Genomic DNA, 25437 nt, shown 5'->3' with positions numbered 1-25437 from the left:
ATCTTTACGAAAAAATATGGTCATCCTGGCCTGAAGCCATTCTGCAAGCGAGCCACAGGGCACAGCAAGGACAACATCCCAGTTCCGCAGGTCAGGGCAGTTTCCACTGTCCCCGAGGCAACTCTGTGACATCAGATGACTCTGAACTGTGACTTCTACTTGCTCTGGGCCACTGACCGTGATGTCAAGATGAATCTACTGATCTGTTTTAACCCCCGGGGCTGGGTTTTGACTGAGCTATCCACAGGCTGCCTAGGTCACAGGGAGACAATGCATCCTTGGCGTGTGTTTGTTCATTCACGTGGGCCACGGACTGGGCACGAGGCTTTGTATAAAATATTCAGGGGAGACAGGATGAGGAAGACGTGGTTCTTGCCCCGAAAGTCACAGTGTAGAAGGAGGCCAACAACTCAAGGCTAAGAGAGACCACAGAGCTTGGGGGTGCAGAATAGCCAGTCCTTTCTTGCGGCTCTGGAAACGAGCTCAGACAAGGTTTCCCAGACAAGGAGAGCTTGAGGGCAGCAGAAATTATTCCAGCCAAGGATTTAAACAGGAAGGTGTGGTCCAGGCAGGGAACGGCAGGTGTAAAGGTGTGGGTGGTGATGGGGATGGGAAGTTGGAGAGGCTGGGGAGGCTGGAGGGGGAGAGAGCGGGATCGTCAGAGCCCAGCAATGGAGTTCAGGAGCTGAGCAGAGTCCAAGGAGAAGGAGGAGGAGGAGGAGGCCAGAGTTGTGGGTCACTTTTCAGGGCTGAACAGTCTCAGAGGCCCAGCCACATTCAATAAACTGAGCTCACCAGCCAATCGCATCATTGCTCAAAGCACAAGATCAAAACCTGCAACTCCAAAGCTAAATGGAAATGATTTCCAGATTATAGCTCATTAAGCAGTAGTCAACAAGCACACTTTGCTCTCCTTTGGAAAATATGAGATGTCAAAGCATCAAGCAGTAAAACACATGACTTACACCCCAAAGCTACGGGCGTAATTTTGAAGGCTAGGATGAGGAGACTCTAAAGTCACAGGATTATGCAAGCCCAGTGACACTCCCTCACAGCCTGAGGCTTGGCAGGGACCTCAAGTCCTTACCTGGAGGTCAAAGAACTTGCTGTAGCGCCGGTAAATGGCTTCTGTGGAGCCACTGGACCACGTGACCCGGATGATGTAGACCTGCAGACAGGACAGAGGAGATCGGGGTTAACACTGGGGCACCTTGGTATTGCTGGGACCCAGGGCAGAGCACAGGGTTTGGAGCTCAGCTTTGCCAGTGACCAGGGCGACGAGTGACTCGCTCTGTTGAGCCTCAGCTTCCTCCTTCATAAAATGGGTACAACAATCCCACTTCTAGAGTCGTACAAGGGATTAAACCTCTGGGATTGGAAGCAGCAGCACTGGCACTATAAAGCTTCTTCGTGCCATGCTTAACTCAGCCAGCCAGTGGGCTGCCTGTTCTTCCAGTTGTCCCTGAGATGCTGACTTTGATCAGGAGTTCTTGGCCATCCTGATATTTTCCACAGGCTGAATCGCATACCCTCCACACCAAGAAGGAAGCAAGTCACTTTCATTTCTCCCCAAGACCCAGTTTCTCCATCTGGGAATTGGGATAACGGCACCTGCTTCCTCTACCACCAGGATAGATCTGAATCTCCGACAAAATAAAGGATGGGGAACTGTTTTATATCCCTCAGGCCACTGTAATGTTTCAAAGATGTACACACACACACCTACACATATTTAAACTTATTTATTTGCATTTTATTGGAAAGATGATGAAAGAGAGAGAGATTGCAAGTGAGATTTTCCATCTACCAATTCACTCCTTAGCAACAGCCAGGGCAGGCAAGGAGCTGGGAACTCAATGCAGGTTTCCTACGTGGATGGCGAGGAACCAAGTATTCAAACCACTGTCTGTCGTCTCCCAGATAATGTGCCAACAGAAAGCTGGATGAGAAGTTGAGTTGCTAGGACTTGAACCCAAGCACCGTGTTATGGGATGTGGATGTCCCAGGAAGTGAAAAAAAATCACCGTACTTCCCACTTTTGCCACAAGTCACGACACTGCAGCAAACAACATGTTGACAACAAATTCAGGCAGACAGAGGTAGCTGCTGGAGGCCAGAGCCTTTGGGAGGAGACTGTGGGTCCTTGAGAGCTAAGGGATCAGCAGGCCTACCACTCATTCCTGGCTTGTAAAAGCTATTAACTGTCACAGAAAACTTGCCAACAGTTAACTACATAAAAGGGTGCTTTGGAAAGTTGAGAGAATGCATACCAGGGAAAAACAAGGCATGGATGAGAAGTCCTTATTTTTGCATAAGAATAAATTTATCTTTTCATTCCATTTCTCATGGCTCTGTTTTGAAGTTGCCTTGTAGAGACATGAAATGGAGGAAGGACAAAATGGAAGTGGAGGAAGGCTGTGGCAACACAAACTCTCTGGTTAGATCCGTGGGGATCTGCTGTTTTCCGTGAGCTGAGGCCAGCTGGGGAGAGAAACACATACATAACGGAAGATGACTAACATGGGTAGTGGCCAGCCAGGCTTGATGACTCTCTTTTCCAACCAGAGCACCTTGACTCATCTCCTGGGAACCTCCCTCCCTAGCCTTAGCCCAATCCTTTGGATACAGAGGTGGGTATATTAGTACCCATCGTGATTGGCTGAGGGGCAAACATGAGACCAGAGCTGGGCCAATAAGAGTCAGCCCTGGAACTTTTTGCTCCAGCTCTTCCTTCCCCAAAGTCTACCAGACTGCAAGGTTATGGAGCTGCTGGGGCCGTCTGATCACCCTTGGGAAACACCTACCTGAGAAGGAGGGTACTACTATTAAGAGATTCCTGGGACCAACATTATGATGCAGAAAGTTAAGCCATCTTCAGGTCCCAGCTGCTCCATTTCTAGTCCAGCTCCCTGCTAACACCCCTGGGAAAGCAGAAGAGGATGGCCCAAGTACTTGAGCCCTTGACATTCATGAGGTAAGACCCAAAGAGAGGGCCCGGCCCAGTGGCCTAGCGGCCAAAGTCCTCGCCTTGAACGCCCCGGGATCCCATATGGGCGCCGGTTCTAATCCTGGCAGCTCCACTTCCCATCCAGCTCCCTGCCTGTGGCCTGGGAAAGCAGCTGAGGACGGCCCAAAGCCTTGGGACCCTGCACCTGCGTGGGAGACCTGGAAGAGGTTCCTGGTTCCCGGCTTCGGATCGGCGCGTACCGGCCGTTGCGGCTCACTTGGGGAGTGAATCATCGATGGAAGATCTTCCTCTCTGTCTCTCCTCCTCTCTGTATATCCGACTTTGTAATACATAAATAAATCTTTAAAAAAAAAAAGACCCAAAGAAAGACAGTTCCAGGCTCTTGGTTTGTGCCTGGCCCATTACAGCCACTTGAGAAGTGACCAAGTGGATGGGAGGTCTCTTTTCCTCTTGCTTGTTCTTTATGTCACTCTGCCTTTCAAAGAGATAAAAAATAAATCTCTTAAAAGAGAGATTCCTGAAGACATAATCTCTTACATTTAGCTCTACTTGAAGCTAAACCTTCTCCTGGACCATCCATTTCCTGGACAGTAATTATGTCTCAGACCACACCCAACCTTATGAATTATTTTTGGAGCCAGTTGAAGTGGGGTTTCTGTTACACATCATCTAATCCTGCCTGACACAGGAAGGGGAGGTGGAGCGAGGCCTCTGAAGCTCGGAGTCATTGTAGGGTTGTCTTGACGGACAGAGGGGATTTAGAAAGCAGGAGGGAGAAGGGAAGACTAGGGCTGGAGGGGCAACAGGACAGTTCAGGAGGAGATGGGGTTCTGCACCTGGCAGGGATGTTCAAAGCTTGCAGATTCTGTTTTTCAAACGAGGTCTTACTAGGATGCCTACGTTCAAGACAGGAAAAGGTACGGAGCTTCAAGGGGCTGGAAGGGTGCACCCAGTATAACTGGTGCAGTCACAGAAGACTCCCCACGTGAGAAATCAGGACAAGAGGTGTGGTGGCCTTGGGTGCCAGGCAAAGCTGGCAATGCTGTCTGAGATGCCAACACTGGCTTGATTTCATTAAAGCATGGCACATACCATGGGACTTGGGCTCCAGATTTTGGAAGGTCCAGATTCACACAGCTGCCTAATTAGTGAAGCCTCCACTTGCTTTTCTGTGAAAGGGGTCCTCAAGTCCATTTACATAGACTCGCAATAATTAAAAAAGGTAAAGTCTATGGCCAGAGAGGAAAAATTCAAAGATATTTTTGTACCCTGTGCCCCGAATCCCCCTGCTCCATTGCTGCTCATAAAAACAGGGGATTTGAACCCTAGGATGTGGGCACCCCGGCTCACCTTGTGCCTTGTTCATGCTTGCTGTCCCAGAGAGCAGGTGGATTTGTCCAAAAAAGGCAAGCTGTGTCCGCAAAACCACCTGGACAGCCTTGGGAAGTTTTCATCACAACATAAGAGTTCAAATCTGCATCCATGGGACTTCCCGGCAGGTACCCTGCATGGTTCCCCCTTGCTCATTCATCCACGTACTCAAGTTAGAACAGTTAGTAGGCACCTCTGAGGGCTGGGATACAGTGGGGAGCGAGATGGATGCAGAGCCTGCTCTAGGACAGCAGGCAGTCAGCAGCCGTTAACATGGGACAGAAGGACCCCAGACAGGATGGCGGTGATGGGGTGTGACCACAGAGCTGATAGCGGACGTTGGGGTCTACAACTACAGTTCCCTTCCCTTTCTAGAACTTTTAATGACACCAGAGTAAAACAGGCTCTCTCCCCACTGCCAGATCTTGCTGGGAGGAGAAGTCTACACCAGTTGATGTCACGGCACACACGTGTTACAGACAAGTGAGCACAGGGCCAAGTCCAGCCTGCACCCTGGCCATCTCCTTGACATAAGGCATCAGTGTGGGATACCACAGTCAGTCTATTTCTATGAGCTGCACTCAAAGCAATGCTAACATTTAGACCTCGGCTTCCCTAAGTTGGGTCACACCCAATGGCTTCTTCATAGGAGGGAATTTCACACAGCTGGACAGCAGACACCACCAATGTACCCAGTAGCACTGGCTGAAAGCAAAAGCTCCCACACAACAGGGTGGGGAGGCGGGGCCCAGGAACAGAGTCAGTCCATTTGGTTTCTATGAATAGTGGCCCACCTGAGACAGGATGGTGTTTGCTAGGCTAGGTGCAGATTCCTTCTTAAAAAAATGAATCAGGTTGCCGGCTTGGTAGCCTAGTGGTTTAAGTTCTTGCCTTGCACACTGCACGCACTAGGATCCAAATGGGTGCCAGTTCTAATCCCAATGGCCCTGCTTCCCATCCAGCTCCCTGCTTGTGGCCTGGGAAAGCAGTCAAGGATGGCCCAAAGGCTTGGGACCCTGCACCTGTGTGGGAGACCTGGAAGAAGCTCCTGGCTTTGGATTGGCTCAGCTCCAGCCATTGTGGCTACTTGGGGAGTGAATCATTGGAGGAAGATCTTCCTCTCCGTCTTTTCCTCCTCTCTGTAAATATGATTTTCCAATAAAATAAATAAATCTTAAAAAAAAAAACCCACACAAAATGATGAGTCAGGCTAACACAACAGCTCAATTGATTAATCTTTCCCCTTGTCTGTGCCGTGATCCTATCGTGGCTGCTCCACTTCCCTTCTAGCTCTCTGCTTATGGCAAAGCAGTGGAGGATGACCCAAAGCCCTAGGACCCTATGTGTAGATGACCTGGAAGAAGCTCCTGGCTCACGGTTTTGGCTGAGCTCAGCTTCAGCTATTGCAGCCACCTGGGGAGCTAAGCAACGAGGGAAAAATCTTTCTGTCTCTCCTTCTCTCTGTAAATTTGCCTTTCCAATACAAATAAATAAATTTTGCTTTATTTATTTTTAAAAAGATGAGTCTGGCCCCTTGTCCCTTTCACTCTTTGTTCTTTCGTCAGGTGATGCCTTCCACTGAAGAATGATGCGGAGGGCCTCACCGACACTGGGCCCGTGGCTGGGACCTTGCCAGCCCCTGGATGGACAGAATTCCCTTTCTGTTCATCATCAGTTACCCAGTCTGTAGTGTCATTATGGTGACACCAAATGGATGAGAACACATGGGGAAAGAATATGTGGTGTCCATGCACAATGGAGTGTACTACTACTCAGCCTCACAAAAGGAAATGCTGACCCAAGTTGTGTCTCAGAGAAGCCCTGAAGACATGAGGCTCCAGGAAACAATTCCGTCACAAGACGACAGACAAGATGTGGTTGTATTTCCCGGGGGGTATAGCTGGGGTTTTCATATCTGCACAGGCAGAACGAGGAGGGTGGTTGTCATGGGGCTAGGCAGAGGGGACACGGGGAGGTTGATGGGGACAGAATTTCAGTTAAGATAAAGAAAGTTCTAGAGATGAACAGTGGTGATGGTTGCCCAAGGATGCGATACACTTAACGTGATTCAACTATATAATGAACAATGGCTGAAGTGATACATTTTGTTACGTTGAGGTTACCACCATGTAAATAAATAACTCTTGAAAAAGCAGATGTCTGGAGTGGGCACTGGGGCACAGCAAGTGAAACTGCCCCTTGGGATGCCTACATTCCCTATGGTAGTCCTGGCTCCTCCATGTTTCTGATCTAGCTTCCTGCTAATGAGCCTGGGAGGCAGCAAACAGTGGCCAAAGCATTTGGGTTCCTGCCACCCTTGTGAGAGACCTAAATGGAGTTTGTGGCTTTGGCTACTGCAGCCAACTGGGAGTCCAGTAGGTAGATCGATCTCTCTCCCTCTCCTTCTTCCTGTTACTCTGCCTTTCAAATAAAGAAATCATTTGTTGAAAAATAGATTTCCTGTACAGACTTGCATGTTCCACGTGCTAGTCCCTGGAAACAAACTTGCTCTAGGAAACAGCATTCTAAACATACCTGAAAAAAGAACTTACATTCAAAATATACTTTAAAGTCTCAGAAGTCAGCTCTAAGAACACAGCCCAAAGAGGCAAGGAAGTGCACGAGGAGCTGGCTGGCCAACGTCACTGACCAAAGGAGAAAGGCAAAGTGAAACTGTGGTACTGTCCCATTTCAATCAGAATGGCTAGAACAATGACAACCAGCTATCACAGGCTCTGACAGGGTCAGGCTGTGGCATAGTAGTTTTAGCTGCCGCTTGCAATGCCAGCATTCTACTGGTTCAAGTCCTAGTTCCTGCACTGCTGGACCAGCTTTCTGGCTAATATGCCTGGGAAGGCAGTAGGTGATGGTGCCATTCTGTGGGTCTCTGTCACACACACGGGACACCAGGGTGGAGCTGCTGACTCCTGACCATTGCGGCCATGTGAGAGTGAACCAGCAGACTGAAGAGCTCTCCATTCCCACTCTGCCTGTTTCTCTTTCACATACATTTTTACAAAAACAGTAACAAGGGCTGATGAATATGTGCAGCCACTAGAACTGATACACTGCCAGTAGAATGGCACAGCTATTCTAGAAAGTTCCTTAGTGGCTGCTAGAACTACTTAGTAAAAGATCAGTGGGGAACAGGACAGTCACACAATGTCGAAGTATATCCTACAATTCCCTTCCCAGCAAAGGGGAGAAGTGTGACCTGGTATACAGGTCCAATGGCTTGGGATATGATGTGAAGTCTACAAAACCATGGTCAGCAGTGATGCCCAAATGTCTACCCCGATCTCAAGTCTCATGACCCAGTTCCAATTTATAGGAAATATAGGAGGCGGAGGAGCAAGCTGAAGTGGCAGTATAAGGAAATAACCAGACAGGAATCCAGAATGTTCTACAAGTCAAGTAACAGGGCATGACGCACATGCTACTTCCTCCAGAAAGCCCTCCCTGACTGCTCTCTCTCTACCCATATTAGCTGGGGTGCCCTTCTGCCACAGCCTTAGCATCCACTGACCCCATCACAATCAACAGCACTTCACTGTAACTGCCTCAGGGTCTGTTGAACTTCACCAGCAGACTTTCACCGTGCCTGGGGGAAAATCTAGGTTCAGTGAATAAACAGGGAAAGAAATAAGGTATCCCAGGTACGGCCAAGTGTCAGGCTGTACTGCCCTCTTGCCTGTCCTGCGGCCTTCTGCCTCTCCATATTCCCCTAGGAAAGAGGAAGTGCAGAGGCCACGCTGGGACTCGCACTGGCCAAGCGCAGCTCTCCACACGCACCCAGTGTCAGCAGCAAGCCTATGTGATGTCACTCAGACCCGCTTTTCCCAGAGCCGGATTCTTCCATGTCTGGACTTCCTCAAAGTCTGGGAGGAGAGGAACCTGTGGCGAGCCGAGAGAAGGGGAGGGCTGAGCCACAGGCAGGACAAGTGGCAGCAGAGGTGAGCAAGGCAGGAGGCCAAAGTCCCATTTCCCACGCTGTTGGGGGTGTGGGGGTGTGGATGCTTGGAGGGACATGGACTTGCCTGAGGCCACAGAGCTGCTCAGCAGAGTGAAATTTCCTGACTCAGCCCTGCAGGCCTTACAGCTCCCAGAGAACCATGTTCTGGTCCGGTGGGCTAATGGGGAGAGGCTACTCCTTCCCCTCTTCTGCCTGGGTGCAGTGGAACATTTTATAGCTGCCCTTCCTGTCTCAGAAGGCTGCGGAGGTCAGAGGCGGCCATGGCCCCGACTCACACCCGGCTTCACCTCGACTAGCTGCAGTGTCTTTGGAAAGTGGCTTTTCTTCTCAGGGGTTGTTTACGGTTGGTAAAAAGCACGGATCTTAGGAGTAGCAATCTCAGAACAGAGGTGACGCTTCAACAATAGCAGGTGCTGAGCTCTGTTCCTGGGTTCAGGAAATGTCCCACCAGCTGCTGTGGTCTGACAGTGGTCTCGCCTCCCCCGCCTCACCCGACCCCCACCCCAATTCACACAAGGACTTGACCTAATCAAATTCTGGTGGTTAGAGGTGGGGTCCTTGGGAAGAGGTCAGGACAGCTCGTTAGGGTGAAGCTGGACAGGTGCCTGCTGTGTCTCTTTCCGCGGGTACCCTGCCCGGTCTTGGTAGTGACCAGCACCACCAGAGGACGAGCCAACAGGGCCTGACCAGGCTTGGTCTGCAAGTATCGCAAGCCATGAGCCAAAACAAACCTCTTGCATTTTTTTGTGTGTGTGTGTGTGACAATATATTTTTTAAAAGATTTTATTTATTTATTTTTTATTGGAAAGTCAGATATACACAGAGGAGGAGAGACAGAGAGGAAGATCTGTCCGATGATTCACTCCCCAAGCGGCCACAATGGCTGAGGCTGTGCCAATCTGAAACCAGAAGCCAGGAGCTTCTTCTGGGTCTCCCAAGTGTCCCAAGGCTTTGGGCTGTCCTTGACTGCTTTGCCAGACCACAAGCAGGATGGGAAGCAGGGCCACCAGGATTAGAACCGGTGACCATATGGGATCCCAGCACATGCAAGGTGAGGACTTTAATCACTACGCTATCGCACCGGGCCCACCTCTTGCCTTCTAAAGATGGTTGGTGACAGGTGCTTTATCATTGTGATGGATAGCTGTGTAAGATAGCTATAGCTGCCACTGCCCTCATCATCATCATCATCATCATCATCATCATCATCACTGTAAGCACAGGGACACCAAGGTGAGGGAGGCCACATCCACTACAGGTGAGCTTCCCCAGCCCATCCTCTTTTCCCCAGGGCTCTTTTCTGCACCTGTCCAGCCAGGTCTCTTGGATCCTTGGACATGTAGCAAGACTGCTCAGCTTGGTCCTGGGAACACAGGTCCATCCATCACATCTGAATTCAGAAGATTCAGGGCCTGGCACCGGCCCATTGTGTCTGCAGGAAAGACCGACGATGTCGGCCATCCACCTCTAGGCCTCTCCCTGAGTAGCAGGAGTCATACCTGTGGTCCAAACACCCCCAGGAGCCTGCTTGGTTCCCCTCGTCTGCAGGGAGGTTGGAAGGGCTCCGGGATCCTCAGTAAGCCTGACCTTGCTGGGCATCAGCAGCCAGAGGACCAGCAACCCTGCCTGCCCATGCTTGGGGTCAAGGTTTTCCTGGCTGGGGCCATAGGAACCCTCTCCTCTTCTAGAGGTTTCTCCTGGGGCCTCTAGAAGTCACTATGTTTAAACCTGGATCATTTTAAAAGGCAAGAGAGAAAGAAAACAAACAAAAAATCCTTTGGCAAATGTGTATGTCAGAGAAGTACCACCTGGCCCTCCTCTCTCATGGCTGCAGTTGATTGGCACATGGAGACAGCCACGTGACCCAACCTGGCCAATCAGCTTCTCTTCCTTTCTCGTGCCTGATTCTGGGATCACATTAACTCCGAATGGAGAATGGTGGCTTGGGGTCACCTCCGCACGTAGGACAGACGTGTGGTCTGCAGGCAGGAGCACATGACAGGCCTCCCAGGCCAGCCAGCCTGCCTGTGGCTTCCATGACGCACACTAGGGCTAGAGCCTTTCCATTCATTCCCCTTTTGCAGTGGCTAGGATTTTTGTCCATTCTGTGACACACGGGAAAAATTTCATGTGCTACCTTAAGTAAACAGAACAAGCCAAAACATCATCTCGACCTCAAGTAGACAGTTATCCCCATATTATGCATGGGCACCTGTGACCTCCAGTACCATACTCCATGGATACTCATATCCTTATGTAAACTGGCGCAGTATTTGAACATGACGTACACATGCCTCCCATAAACTTTTCTCCATCTCTGATGACTTGGGATAATATCGATGCCATGTAAACAGTTGTTACACTTCATTGTTTGGGGAATACTAACATGGGGAAATATTCTGTACATGTTCAATACAGACAAATAGTTTTAGGAGCAAGTGTCGTGACATAGCAGGTTAAGTCACAGATTGGGCACGAGGAGGAAAATAAACTTTAATATATTTTAAAATTATTTAGAAAAAAAAAAGAGCATCAAAGAGAAACAACGCACTTCCATCCATGGTTTCACCTTTCCTCGACTGCTTTCCCAGGCCACAAGCAGGGAGCTGGATGGGAAGTGGAGCTGCTGGGATTAGAACCGGCGCCCACATGGGATCCCGGGGTGTTCAAGGCGAGGACTTTAGCCACTAGGCCACGCTGCCGGGCCCCGTGGTTTCACCTTTCCAAAGCACACAGCAGCTGGGGATCAAGCCAAAAACTGAGACCCACACCCAGGACCCCCAATGGGTGGCAGGGATCCGGCTGCTGGTGTCATCAGCAGCGTCTCCTGGGGTCTGCATTGGCAGGAAGCTGGTGTCAGGAGCCAGCGCTGCATATGAATTCAGCACTAGGATATGGAATGTGGGTATCTCGCCCACTAGGCCAGATGGCTGGTCCTCCCTCAGGATTTCTGACTCACGGTGGAATCAATCTGCAAATGCAGAACCTGCAAGCACGGAAGGCCAGTACCTACTGGGACCCCCGTTAAGCCTGCAGCAATTTAGGCCTCGCTCCCAAGAAGCAATAGCCAAAGAGTCAGCTCTCCCTGGGGCCAGGCCCGGGCAACGCTAAAAGGGGCCAAGGCCCTTCAGCCAAGCCCTACTGCCCTACCCAACTGCCTGCCTGTTGCTGGCTCATTGGCCCCAATCTCTGTACCCGCATGGCCCTCCCTTGGCAGGGGGATGGGAAACAGCTGCCACCCTGCCCGGAACACTGAGACCCCAGCGCTCTGCAGAGTGAGAACTCGCCAACTCGAACAGAGGCTTTGTGCGGCAGAGAAACCACCAAGGCACAAGCAAGCGTCCTCCTACCACGCTCCACTTTGCAGCTGCATTCTGTGGAGTTTGCTGCGCTGGCTGGCTGGGCACCAAGCTGCTGGGCCCAGCTGGTACGAATTAGAAGGGGTGGGGTGGCTGTACAGGTCATATGACAAAGTTATAACACAGGGACTCTGGGGTGCAATAGCAGAGGCTTAATTTTTTAAAAAAAGATTTATTTATTTAAAAGGCCTAGTGAGAAAGAGAGAGAGAGAGCTTCCATCCATGGGTTTTCCCCAGAAATGGCTGCAACAGCGAGGGCTGGGCCGGGCTGAAGCAAGGAACTGGAATTCCATCTGAGTCTCCTATGTGGGTGCCAGGGTTGCAAGCACTTGGGCCTTCACCCACTGCATTCCCGGTACATTAGCAGGGAGCTGGATTCGAAGTGGGACATGCTGGAGTTGGACCTATGCTCTGAAATGGAATGCCAGGGTCACAAGCAGCTGCTTAACCCACCGTGCCATGATGCTGGCCCCTTACTTTATTATTATTTTTTAAATATCACTTCCTACACGTGCTGGGCCTGCTTCTCAAAAAAGGAACAGAAAATCTTAAGGCAGCCCACACTAGGCCAGAAAGAATTCAGCATATTGTTTTTTCTCTTTCTCCTCTCTTGCTCTCCTTCATTTGCTATTTCTAGCAGTTACTACTGGTTTTCCAGTCATGACAGAATTTCCTCCAAGGAGTAATGAAAGCGAAAAAGTGAATCAACTTGGGCCCTGAGCAATAGCCTAGTGGCTAAAGTCCTTGCTGGGATCCCATATGGGTGCCAGTTTGTGTCCCAGCTGCTCCACTTCCCATCCAGACCCCTGCTTGTGGCCTGGGAAAGCATAGAGCACAGCCCAAGGCCTGGAGACCCTGCACCCGTGTGAGGGACCTGGAAAAAGCTCCTGGTTCCCGGCTCCAGATCCCTGCAGCTGCTGCTGTTGTGGCCACTTGGGGAGAGTGAATCAACGCATGGAAGATCGTTCTCTCTGTTATCTCTTTCCTTCTCTTGACTTTCCAATAAATAAATGAGTCTCCATTTTAAAATGTGAATCAATGTGAACAGCAATACACTATCAGGAATATGTACTTCAGGCAGGCTGAGGATGTGTCAAAAATTGCGAGCCTGTGGCACAGTGGGTTAAGTCACTGATTGTAACACTGACATCCCAAGGGGGCCGGGGCGGGGGAGGAGGCTAGGTTATGTCCCTATTTGTCTGCAGGGATCATGAGAAGTAGGCATTAGCAAGATAGAGCTTTGTAGCAACCAATAGAATAGGAGAAAATTTTTGCGCACTACACAAGTGATAGGGGACTAATATCCAGGATTTACAAAGAGCTTCAGAAACCCAGGGACAGCAAAAAACAACCCTGTAACAAAATGGACAAAGGAAATGAACAGACATTTTTCAAAATAACAGATTAAAAATAGCTAACAGACCTATGAAAAGATGCTCAGGCTCACGAGCCATCAGAGAGATACAAATGAAAACCATGTTGAAGTACCACCTAACTCCAGTGAGACTGGCCTACATTCAGAACTCAACTAACAACTCCTGCTGGCGTGGATGTGGGGAGAAAGGCACCCTCCTTCACTGCTGGTGGCAGTGTAGGCTAGTACAACCACTGTTGAAATCAGCATGGAGAGTGCTTGGAGAATTCCAAATAAACCTGCCATATGACCTAGCTATCCCACTCCTAGGAATATACCCAATAGAGGTGAAACCTGCATATGAGAAGGGGATCTGTAATCCTATATTTGCAGCAGCACAATCCACAATAGCAAAGACATAGAAACAATCCAGATATGCATCCAAAGAAGAGTGGTTAAAGAAACTGTGGTACATCTACTCCATGGAATATTATTCAGCTATCAAGAAGAAAGAAAATATATCCTTTACTACCAGGTGGTCCCAACTAGAGACCATTATGCTCAGTAAAATAAGTCAATCACAAAAGAACAAATACCATATGTTCTTTCTAATATAAGGAAACCATCATGGAAAGTGTAACTTCAATAACCCGATCCTTACTGTTTTTTGGCTGCATCCCATGTGTTTTGATGTTTTTGATTTCGGTTTCATTTATTCCAAACACTTTCTTTTCTCTTGTTGAATTCATCACTGGCTCATGGATTACACAGTAGCATCATTTTTCCCCAAGAGACTTTTGTGTTTCCTTTTTGTCACCCATGTATTGGTTACTCGGAGGTGCATTTTTTTCATGGTGATGTAATTTGTTGTTATTGTTATTGTTGTTGTCTTAATTCATACCAGTTGTTGACCTTGTTTCATGGCTTCTCATTTATGGAAATGTATAGTGATGGAGTACTGGGGTCTACCATATCCAGATGTGGGGGTACAATGCAACATGCATTCCTGCTTCCAAACAAAAGATGAACTCCCAATGAAACTATTGGAAATGTGTAGACAATGGGATGCCAGACTGTCTGACACTGACTGTACCAGCAATGTCGGGGCACACTTAATAAGAGACTGATGGAATTATGATTCCTTATGAAAGACTATACTATTGTAGCAACATGGGGAAAATCTGTTGGGGGGTGGGAGTTTGGGGGAGAATCCCAGTCTATACAAAATTGTACCACAAAATTCAAAAATTCAAAATAAAATATGCATAGACATAAATTAATTAATTAAATTAAATTAAATTTACAAAGATAGAGCTCTGTGATCCACGACCAACGTCTGCCCTGGGCTGCTGAGACGCATGCTGCATCCTTGGCATCGCTGCTCTAGACCAACCCCTCCACTCTATCAACGAATGGAGAGAGAGAATGACCAAAAGGCACAGCAACTTGCTTAGGATTGTACCCGTGGCTATGGCCTTCTGCTTCCAGGACCTCATCTGGATTTCCCAGGGAGTCCCTGGTGCCCCTGAGCCCCCTGCACAATGGCTTGCCTTGACATTTGCCAAGGACTGGGGCTGGCAGTGAAATGAGCCTCCAGGGAGCTCCAGGATCCGGCAGAGGCCAAGTGGGTGGGCCGCTGGGCTGTCCACCCCGGTTTCCATAGTGTGCTGCCAGTTTTAGCTCCTCTATATGTGGTGAAGGGTGTAGTCCAGCAGTCTGCGGGCGAGGTCGCCAGACGCTGCTGACTGTGCTGCCACATGTTCCCACTGGCGGAGCTCTACAATGGGGGCCTCGGGCAGACAGCAGAGGGTTCCAAGACTGAAAGTCTGGGAAAATCCTGCTCAAGACCAGCCCTTACTTTATAGTTAGGGATAAGAGGCCAGGGAGGGAAAGGATGGGGCCCAGGACAGGTGGCCAGCAGGGAGGAGAAGAGCTGGAATCTGCCTTGGCGGGTGTGTGTGTGTGTGTGTGCGCGTGTAAGGGGGGCTGCAATCTCCAGGGCAACTTTCTGAGCCACAAGCACTGGAAGAGCCATGTTCAGGTGCAGGGGTTCCGAGGGGCCACGCTTCACTGGGCATTAGTGTCTGCTACAAGGCACTGGCTCATGGTAACCAGGGCTGGCCTGCTCTGCAGCCCAAGCATGTACATGGATGGATGGAAGCACAGGCGCTCCAGCATTGGGATGTGAAGTGCAATGAGCAAGGCAGGGACAATTTTGCAGGAGCTCACGCTATGTGCAATCTGCAGAGTTCTCATGGGAGTGGAGAGGGTCAGGGTCTGGGTGCCCGGGGAGAGAGGGCCAAGGGGTACTCACCCACAGATTACAGAAGAGGTCAGTTCTAGGATTCTATTGCACAGCTGGGTGGTAATGCATATTTCAGGGACCCAAGTTATGGTGTACTGGGCTACACCGCTGCCTGCACTGTCGGCATCCCATATGCATGATGGTTCAAGTCCCGGTCGCTCCACTTCTGATCCAGCTCCCTGCTAATGTGCCTGGGAAGGCAGCAGAGGATGGTCCAAGCACTTGGGCCCCTGCACTCACATGGGAGACCTGGCTAAAGCTCTTGGCTCCTGGCTTTGGTCTGGCCCAGCCCTGGCTATTGCAACAGTTCAGGGAGTAAACCAGTGGTTAAAAGACTTCTCTCTTTCTGCCTATCCTTCTCTGTAGCTCTGTCTCTCAAATAACTAAATCAATCTTTGAAAAATGCACATTTTAAAACAGCTAACAGAGAGGATTTGAATGTTCTCATTACAGAGCAGTGATAAATGTTTAAGGTGACAGATACACCAATCAGCCTGATTTCATCACCATATATACAGTGAAATACCACATGGTCCCCTATAAATATGCATAATTATAATTTTAAAAGATTACTTATCCTTTATTTATTTGAAAGGTAGAGCAACAGAAAGGAGAAACAGAGAACAGAGGGAGAGAGAGATCTTTCATTTTCTGGTTCAAATTCTCTAAATGACCATGCTGGGCCAACTGAAGCCAGGAGCTTGGGACTCCATTTGATCTCCCATGTAGGGGGCAGATGCCCAAGCCCTTGGATCATCTTCTGTGGCTTTCCTAAGTACAATAGCAGGGAGCTTGCAGGAAGTAGAGTAGCTAGGACTTGAACCAGAGCTTTGATATGAGGTATTGGCACTGCAAATGGCGGCATAACCTACTGAGCCACAATGTTGACTCCTGTGCAATAATTATTTGCTAATCAGAAGTGATTGATTTATGGGGAAAAAAACATACCCAGATAAACTTTGGGGAAACTCTGTGGCTTCCCAGGAATGGAGACTCCCTTTCAGAAATCATCTTTAAAAGGTGGGTGAGGTCAAGGCTCTCACTGGCCAGATGTCCTAGGGGCAGACCTTGGGAGGAACTTGGGGATTAGTAACTGGCTGGGTCTGGAGGCACCCCTCTGGCCACCTGCACCAGACACAGGCACATCGGTTCCTCCTGGAGCTGGGGGGTGGGAAGGACAAGCGGGGAAAGGGGAGGAGGAAGCGAAGGAGGCAGAGGCAGAGCCAGGCAGGAACAGCAACAGTTAGAGGCACCCCTCCTGGGGTTCCCTTAGCTCAGAACTGTCACCCCTCCCGGGCCTCAGCACCTCCAGCCTCTCTCAGGAATTGCAAAACCCTGCGGTTTTCACTTCCCAATGCCCCACCACCGAAGGACAGAACAGCAAGGATCTCTCTTTTAAGTACAGTTTATGAGGTCTTCTGTTCATGTTCCTTCACTCTGAACTGGGAAGACAGCTCTCATCCCTTGGTTTGGCACTAATAGGAGCTGAGCCAAGCAGGAGCCAGGAGTGGGGAAGGCTATTTGGGTTACCCACAGGTAAGTACCAGGGGTCATGACCTGTTACCTCCCTAGGTGTGTGTTAGCAGGACGCTGGTCTGGGGAGTGGAGCAGGGACCCCAGTGGTATGTTAACCACCATGCCAAACGGCCGCCTGGGATTTGTATCTTCCAGGCCTGGAAGGAAGACTGGGAGGATCCAGGGATAGTGGGGCTGGGCAGGACCCTGGTGAGCTAGTGGCCAAGACACAATCAGCTAGCATGTGGAGAAAGTGCTTGCCGCTATGTGCTTGTGGAACAGAACTGCCCCACGATCAAGACCAGGGCCCTGGCAAGTGGATGCCCTGAGATCCAGCCTTGGCCACACCCCACAGCCTTTTTCTTCCAAGCTCTGCCAGGCCGGGGCTCGGTTCTGAGTTTTCCTGTTGCCATGTCAGCATTGGGAATTACCAAGCTCAGGCGCCACAGCAAGTGACACACTGGGCTGGGCTGGCTGCCAATTCTTCTTTTTCCAATTAAGTGAATGCTTGGCAGGAGGCCTAGATATGAGCGCCTGTGGTGTCGCGCGACACAGAGGACGCTCTGGATCTGAGACTGTGCCTCGTTGGTGCTGTGTGCACCTGGCATGCTGCCAGCGAAGGCTCAGGTGCACCGTGCATGTGTGCAGGTGCCAGGGATACCTGTATGCAGGTATGCTACACCTGCAGGTGGGTACTGGGACAGGAAAGAGCTATGGCCTCTCAAAAGTGAAATCTCCCATTCACCCACTCACCCAGCTATTTGGCACAAAGTGCCTCCTGTATACCGGGCTTCTCTGGAAGGTTATGACTGAGTCAGACAGCAAGCAGCACAGTATGGGGTTCCCAGCCTCCAGCCTGACTGTACCCCCTCCCCTCTACCCTGTGTTCCCACTGCCTCAGGCAGGGACATTTCCTCTGCCTTCTCCAGTTTAGCCCTGCTCGTGTTCCCAGCACAAACCTCCCCTTGGAAGCCTTACTGTACACCCCAAGCCTGGGTCTGCCTCCTAGGCTATGGGATTCCCTGTGGGCACTGGTTCCATCCCTGTCACTGTTTGCTTCCATCCTCCTCCACTGATAGCTCTCAGTTGAACAGGCTGAGATGGATGGAATGCCAGAACAGAGCCCCGATGTCAGAAACCAAGGTGACCTCACACAAGGGCACTAACAACAGGTCCAGCCAATAGTTCAACTGCTAAGGGGACCAGATACAGAATGGCTCGGTCATGGGGTAGAACACAGGCAGAGGCCCGCTCAGGGTTCACATCCCACCCCAGCTGCCCCTTGCAGCTCATGGAGAACAAGGGGACAACCCAAGGAGCAACTGGAGCCCCAGTAGAAGCCTCGCCCTGGCCAAGTGTGGGTGGGACAGTGAGGGCACTCTGGAAGCACTGGGATTGTCCCAGACCCTGAGTGTAGCAGCCGTGACATGGGCCTAAACATCACAGAATGCTATGGCAAAAGGGAATTTTTCTGTGTACGTAAGTAACATCCAAAATTATCCCTCTTCATATCCTTTACACAAAGCCACAAATACCTATGCAACTGGCTTCGGCACATCCAGGCCTGAACCAGCGCCGGCAAGCCACTGCATGCTCCTTTTCCCTATCTGTGTAGTGGGCACAATCTTGAGCCCACTGTGTCAGGCATGCTGAGTGAGGATCAAAGGAACAGATCCCTGACAGGTCCACGGCACACTGCCTGACCACATCCATCTCCCAGAGTCGTGGCTGATAACTCCCCTGTGGAAACAACACACTGCAAACTCAGACTGACTGAGCCACCTCCCTGGTGCCAGCCTAAACCTGGGGATTTAGGACAGGTTTAAAGGAAGGGTTAAGAATATCACACCGTGGTTTGCGTTGTGACAAAGTGGGTTAAGCCACTACTTGCAATGCTGACATCCTGTACCGGAGGGCAGATCTGAGTCCTGGCTGCTCTGCTTCAGACCTAGGTCCCTGCTAATAAACCTGGGAAGGCAACAGAAGATGGCCTGAGTGCTTGGGTCCCTGCCACCCATACGAGAGAACTGAATGAAACTCTTGGCTTCTGGCTTTGGCCTGGCCCAGACTGGATGCTGTGGTCATTTGTGCAGTGAACCAGCAGATGGAAGCACTCTACCTGCCTGTCAAAAAAAATACATAAAAAATTTTAAAAATATAAAGAATGTGGTACTATGAAACCAAATCAAGAGCCTGGTTAAGTGTACCCACACAACACTGCCACCCTTTGGGCCCAATTCTCCCCTGCCATGGAGTTGCATGCAGAGGCATGGGCCCGGGCAGGCCAGGTCAAACACCTCGGTACATACAGACAGAAGTGGTGGAAAGGCTGGCTGGTCTGGGCCCGAAACTCCAGCCTGGGCTCTGGCTGTCAGCTCATGTCCCACTCTCCGCACACATCTGGCTTGAGACGGCACGGGGAAGTTTCCAGTGGCAAGCGGTGCTGGCGGCTGCAGCCCCGGCTCAGCTGAAATCAACCTGCAGGCTGGCTTTCTAGGAAAACCTCCAGGGCACAGCTGGGCCAGAGATTTCACACTGGGGTTTTCCCCAGGCTGAGGGTTCCACAAATGAGACGGGCAGCCACCAGGAGCACCACTGCCTGTGTGGCATCCAGGCAGGAGTCGGAGCTACCCTCAGGGAGCATGTGACACAGACGGCAAAGCGGCCACCCCACGCATCCTTCAAGCAATGATGGGAAATGTAAATGAGCCCTGTGTCCTGGCCATGTACTTCCTCCATGGGTGTGTAAGCTCAGATTGGGTAATTGGCCTATCCAGTGTCACACAGCAATATGGGAAAGAGTTGGGAATGGAATTCACACACACTTTGCTGGAGGCCAGCAGTAGCCTTCCCCCCTATACCGTCAGCCCCTCTGCTCGCCCCATGGAGTTGTTTCTGAAATAGCATCAACCCAATTTACCTCCACCTTCCAGCCTTCTCCTGGTTCTGCTTTAACAAAACCAGCAGAACAACACGGGTTTGCATCAAATGCGCCCATGCTAACCAATCTTTCCCGCTTCTGTGGGGCAGTCCCTTACACAGACCAGCAACGCCAGGTTGCTACAGGCCCTGTCTGGACTCCTCCCTCCAAAAGGCCCTGTCGGGTCCAGGTTCAATGGTAGTGTGGACAAGAGCTGGAGCCAGGGTCTGCATGCCCATACCCGGATTCAACAATTGGCCAGAATGGCCTGGGAAGAACAGCCCCAAAGTTTGGAAGGAGAATGGTCACAGGTCCTTGCTACAGCAGAAAACTAAAGCCAGGAGTTGATCTGCTTAGGGTCAGAGCCTTGGGGAGAGTTCCTCTGGGGGCTTGCCCAGCTGTGAAGCAAGGCCATGCTACATGGAACCGGCAACTAAGCCTCAAACCAGCGAAGATGGAGGTGGCCCAGATGCTGAATTGGATAGAGCTGGGCTCTAATCCTGACTGCACCATTTCCTCACCAGGGGTCCTGCATAGCATGCTACTTTGCAAACTCAGTGTTTCCATCTGTAAATGGGGTGGGGAGGCTACTGATCACACCCCCGGCTGTCTCCCTTTGGTTACTGCAAAGCACCGACAGGTTTGTAAGATGCCTGGTATGGTGGTAGCCCTTAGCCTCTTCCATGTAGCCACAGTGAGTTCCCCAGGCTCAAAGTCAATCCAAACCATGAGGCGGCATCAAACACAATGACCATGAACATATTTATTTATCTAAATTGAGAGGCAGAGATAGAGAGGAGATCCACCTGCGGATTCATGTCCCCCCTTCCTGTGCGAGACCACATTTGGTTCTAGAAGGCAAGAACCCTGGGCCTGTCCCTTGCTGAGAAGACGAAGCCGCTCCCTTTGAGGAATCTGAGCACTGCCTGGCCAGCCTGCTCAGTGCTCGCCCCTCTGAAGAAACCTCGGATTTATAAAATACAAACATGGCACAGTCACTGAGCAAATGAGGGAGCCTAGGAGGAACTCAGCACTCCCTCACCAGCCTTAGGAGGCTGCCCTCTGCACAGCGGAGAGAGGCCAGGTCCAGGGCAGACCCATGGGCTCCGGCACAGCCTGGGGCTGGAAGCTCTGCCTGTGTTGAGCTGCTGTCCCCAGGGATGCTCCTCTGAGCACATGCGTCGCGTCCCCTAACTCCTTCTCTCCCCACAGAAACACTTTTCAAAATGCAGATCCAGCCCCCCCCCCCCCCCGCCCGCAGGCATCCCTTGTGATCCATGGGGGACTCCTTTCAGGATCTTGCAGATACTCAAGTTCACAGATGTTAAACGGCACAGTGTTTGCACAGACCAACGCTTGCCCTCCTGCATACCTCAAGTTGTCTCTAGATGATTCTCCTGCCAGACAGGACAGAAATGCTGTGTGCATGGCTGCTATACTGCAGTGCTTATGAAAAAAGCCTGTATCTGTTCAGTAAAGATGCAATTTTTTCAAAAGGATATATTTGAAAGGCAGAGTTATAGAGGGAGAATCTTCCATCTGCTAATTCACTCTCCAAATGGCTACAACAGCCAGGGCTGGGCTAGGCAGAAGTCGGAAACTCTATCCTGCTCTCCCACACGTGTGGCAGGAGCCCAGGTCCTTGGGCCACCTTCCACTGCCTTCCCAGGTTCATCAGCATGCAGCTGCCTGGAAGTTAGAGCAGCCAGGACTTAAACAGGTGCTCTGCTTTGCATCAGAAGTGGCAGTCGAGCCAGCTTTGCCACATCCTCAGCCCCTACATGGCAATATACTTTTCTGGGTACTTCTGGATCCATGACTGGCTGAATCCCTGGACACGGTATTGATCCACAATGTGGAACCCGAGGACACTGGATGGTTGACTATGTGATTTATCTTTTCTGCTTGCATTGCATGGCAAGTTTTTGTCATTGCATGAAAAATTTTCTGAGCAAACCATTTGCTCAGAAACCGTCACAGTCCACTGCAAGACTATGAACTGAGCCACCAGTGGGGAACACAGAGGCTACTGTGCAGGTGCCTTAATGAGGACGCTGCTGAATATCTAACTGTATGAACAGTTAAAGGGGGCACCCTGTGCTGGCTCATTTAGAGCATGTTTCCAGACTACCTGTACAGACCCTTCGGGGTTGCTTTTTAGAAATGCACATCCCGGGCCTGGCGGCGTGGCCTAGCGGCTAAAGTCCTCGCCTTGAACACCCCGGGATCCCATATGGGCGCCGGTTCTAATCCCAGCAGCTCCACTTCCCATCTAGCTCCCTGCTTGTGGCCTGGGAAAGCAGTCGAGGACAGCCCAAAGCTTTGGGACCCTGCACCTGTGTGGGACACCCGGAAGAGGTTCCAGGTTCCCGGCATCGGACTGGCGCACACTGGCCCGTTGCAGCTCACTTGGGGAGTGAAACATCGGATGGAAGATCTTCCTCTCTCTCTCTCTTCCTCTCTGTATATCTGGCTTTCCAATAATAATAAATCTTTAAAAAAAAAAAAAAAAAAGAAATGCACATCCCATGGGCCTGGCACAGTGGCCTAGTGGCTAAAGTCCTCGCCTTGAACGCGCTGGGATCCCATATGGGTGCCGGTTCTAATCCCGGCATTCCCACTTCCCATCCAACTCCCCAAGTGACTGCGACAGCCAGAGCTGAGCCGATCCAAAGCCAGGAGCCAGGAGCTTCTTCAGGTCTCCCACATGGATGCAGGGTCCCAAGGCTTTGGGCCGTCCTCAACCACTTTCCCAGGCTATAGGCAGGGAGCTGGATGGGAAATGGAATAGCTGGGACACAAACTGGCACCCAGATGGGATCCCAGCGATTGTGAGGTGAGGATTTAGCCACTGAGCCATAGTGCTGGGCTTGATAGATGCTATCTTGACCTACTGCCTACAGCCGAAGGGATGCAGTCACAGGGTGGTAATGTTGTGATTGGCTCCCCTCATCTAGTAACAGACAAAGCAGGTCCACCCCTGTCACGTGCATCTGGGTCTAACTTTTGAAATGTCTACCGAGGGGCCCTTCCTTTCTAACTGGAGCTGCTGAAGATTCCCTAAGGTGACAGACGGAACACACAGATCTCTTCTCTGATTCAAAATGGAGCAAAACACACAGCAATTCAACTGCAGTGATTTCCCACCAAAATGTTTAAAGCAACTATGTGCATATTTCTATGCATGATCAATGACCAAGTCCAGTGGTGGGTCAAATGACACAATTTACAAGAGACCATGACTACAAATGACCAAGGAGATCTGTGCAACAACCCCTGAGGGGGTTGTGCTCAGTGAGCTTGTGTTGCAGACTGAAGGATAGGTGTCACTAAACCCACCCAGAGCTGCTGCCTTCACTCACAACAAAGGCAGGTGGAGGCTGGGGAAAATGAACACGTAACCTTCTCCCTTCCCCTCTGAAGTCCCGGCCTGGTCTCAGACTAGCTGTCCCCTCTGGGTACTGTGTATTGGGCTCAGCGCTGAAGACACTGCACAGGATATACACAGCTGTCACAGGGCCTAGGTTCCAGTATCCTGGTTCCACCCCCAACTTGTAGCTCTCTGCCAATGTGCATCCTGGAAAGCAGCAGGTGATGGCTCAAGTACCTGGGTCCCTGCCTCCCCTGGGAGAGTCCTACATTGAATTCTGGGCTCCTGGCTTCGGCCTGGTCCAGCCCCAGTTATCGGGGGAGTGAATCAGCAAATGGAAGATCTCCCTCTCTCTCAAAGTTGGAATCAAATGAAAAAATAATCAGAGATTATAAAAAGAGAATGGGTAAGTGAGAAGAGACCACATCTCGTCTTGGCAGCGAATGGGCTGCCCAGGGTTCTGATCCAAGCCCTGTACTCACAGCCCAGCCCAGCCCAGCCCAGCTACAGGCAAGCACTGTCAATATAAGATGACCTCTCTGAGGACAAGACCGCCTGTCACCCCAGCCTCTCTCCCCGGCCCGGGGCCAGACAATAAGCCCACGTCTCTGGAACTGACTGGAAGCCGAGGATGGCTCGAAGCCACAGCTGCTGATTCACACCTTGGCTGCAGAGGAGGAAATGCTGACGCCATCGTGTGGGTTCTGGCTTCCCGGGCCAGCTCAGTGGGCGGGGGTCCGAGTAATGCTGAATTAAGCAAGATTGAAGACTCCACCCTTAGGAAAACTCGGTCACCTGATTCATAGCCAATGATACACAGAAGGCAAACTGCTCTACCTTTCTCTAGCCCATCTTCACATCTGTGAAATGGGCTAATAACAGTACTCCCAGAGGCACAGCCCCTCCTAGGCTTCCTGGACCCACTCCCTTCTTCTGGCTGCTCCCATTTCTTTGCAACCTTAGTAGCAGTATCCTGCCTGACAACCAGCCAGTCAGGTGATCTGAATGAACCAATCAGATTCTTTTTCCCTGGAAGTGGTGGGAAAGCCTGAAAACAGATGCAGCAGCTGTCTGCCCCTGGGATGGCCCTGGCTGACCACATTCTTTCCCAGACCAAGTGTCCCCTGATGCTCCCAGTCCCACTTGCTAGTACATTTCCCTTGCCTGACACCACATCTGTCTCCGTCACTTGCAATGCCAGAATCCTGATGTGCCTGAGGTTGTAGAGCTGCTGTACTGCTTCAGCAACATGAGGACGTAGATACACAAAGACCCCCAGCTGCAGAAGCAGCCCTCACATGAAGGAGGCTACTCCAAATCAGTGACAAAAGGCACGATCCATTTTTATGAAGTCTTGGGACAGCACGCCATCAGCTACCTAACCCACATGCCTTCCAAAGCTTGTGGAGACCACCCCACCTTGCCCCTCCACTGCCCACAGTCCCCCTGTGCAGGTGCTCTAGGACCTCAGCATGCCCTGTGCCCTCAGGGGCCTCCAAAGAGCCTTCACCCCTTTATCTCCACCTCCACCCCTCTACCCTCCAACCCCCTGCATGGAGAAGCACCAGAATACCAATACATCCCTGACTCTGCTGACTTCCATTCTGGCCACCTCTAGTCTGAGCCCTGGCCCCTGCCTGCCTGGATTTGACCGGAGCAAGGCATTCCTGCAGGTGGCATTCATGCCTCTGACCTTCTGGGATTCCAGGTTCTCTGGGTCCCTACAGCTCAAATCTCTCCTACCCCATCAAATTCTTCCCCACTTACCATGCTAACATTCATACCCCCCACTGTCTTCTCCAGTCTGCACCCAAAACTCCTGTACCCTGTCCATCTGGCAGCATCCTCCTTGTGCCTTGCAGTTGGCCTCAGGTCACCTCCACTGGGCAGTCTGCCAATGAACGAGTCTCCCAGATGCCAAGGGCACAGGCCTTGGTCACTCCTTCCCCAGTTCCAGACTAGTCTGGAAATGACAGTGTCTTTCTTAAGGCATTGACCTCCTCTAGGTCTCAATCCTGGCTTCACTTATGGCATCTGTGTGCTAAAAAGTACCCAGCTCCCGGAGGTGTGTAGGTGTGTGGGACACTTCCATGCAGCGAATTCTCCAAAGACAGTATGGGCATTCTAATGTAGGATGGTTTCTGGGAGCCTCTTGCTAACTCTGGCAGCACGGCGCCAACTGCAGGATGCCCAGTGCTATTCTGGTTTTAGCTACAGGATGAATAACTATACAGTGTAACCATGTCCCAGATACTGCAAGCTGGTGAGAAACTGAACTTGAACTCAGAGTCCTGTACTTACA

At 50.9% G+C, this 25437-nt stretch overlaps 1 protein-coding gene across 1 annotated transcript in view; it reads right to left on the bottom strand.

Moving 5' to 3' along the window:
• Positions 1 to 25437, bottom strand: part of SH3PXD2B (SH3 and PX domains 2B) — a 91462-nt gene that overhangs the window by 57745 nt on the left and 8280 nt on the right. The window contains exon 2 of the mRNA XM_004587423.2: positions 1088 to 1168. Coding sequence (XP_004587480.2) covers positions 1088 to 1168 — 81 coding nt within the window. The remainder of the gene's footprint in view (positions 1 to 1087; positions 1169 to 25437) is intronic.

The sequence above is a fragment of the Ochotona princeps genome, chromosome 19, assembly GCF_030435755.1.
Source record: "Ochotona princeps isolate mOchPri1 chromosome 19, mOchPri1.hap1, whole genome shotgun sequence".
NCBI lineage: Eukaryota > Metazoa > Chordata > Mammalia > Lagomorpha > Ochotonidae > Ochotona > Ochotona princeps.
Note: the sequence above shows the minus strand (reverse complement) of the source record. Positions and strands in the feature narration are given on the sequence as shown.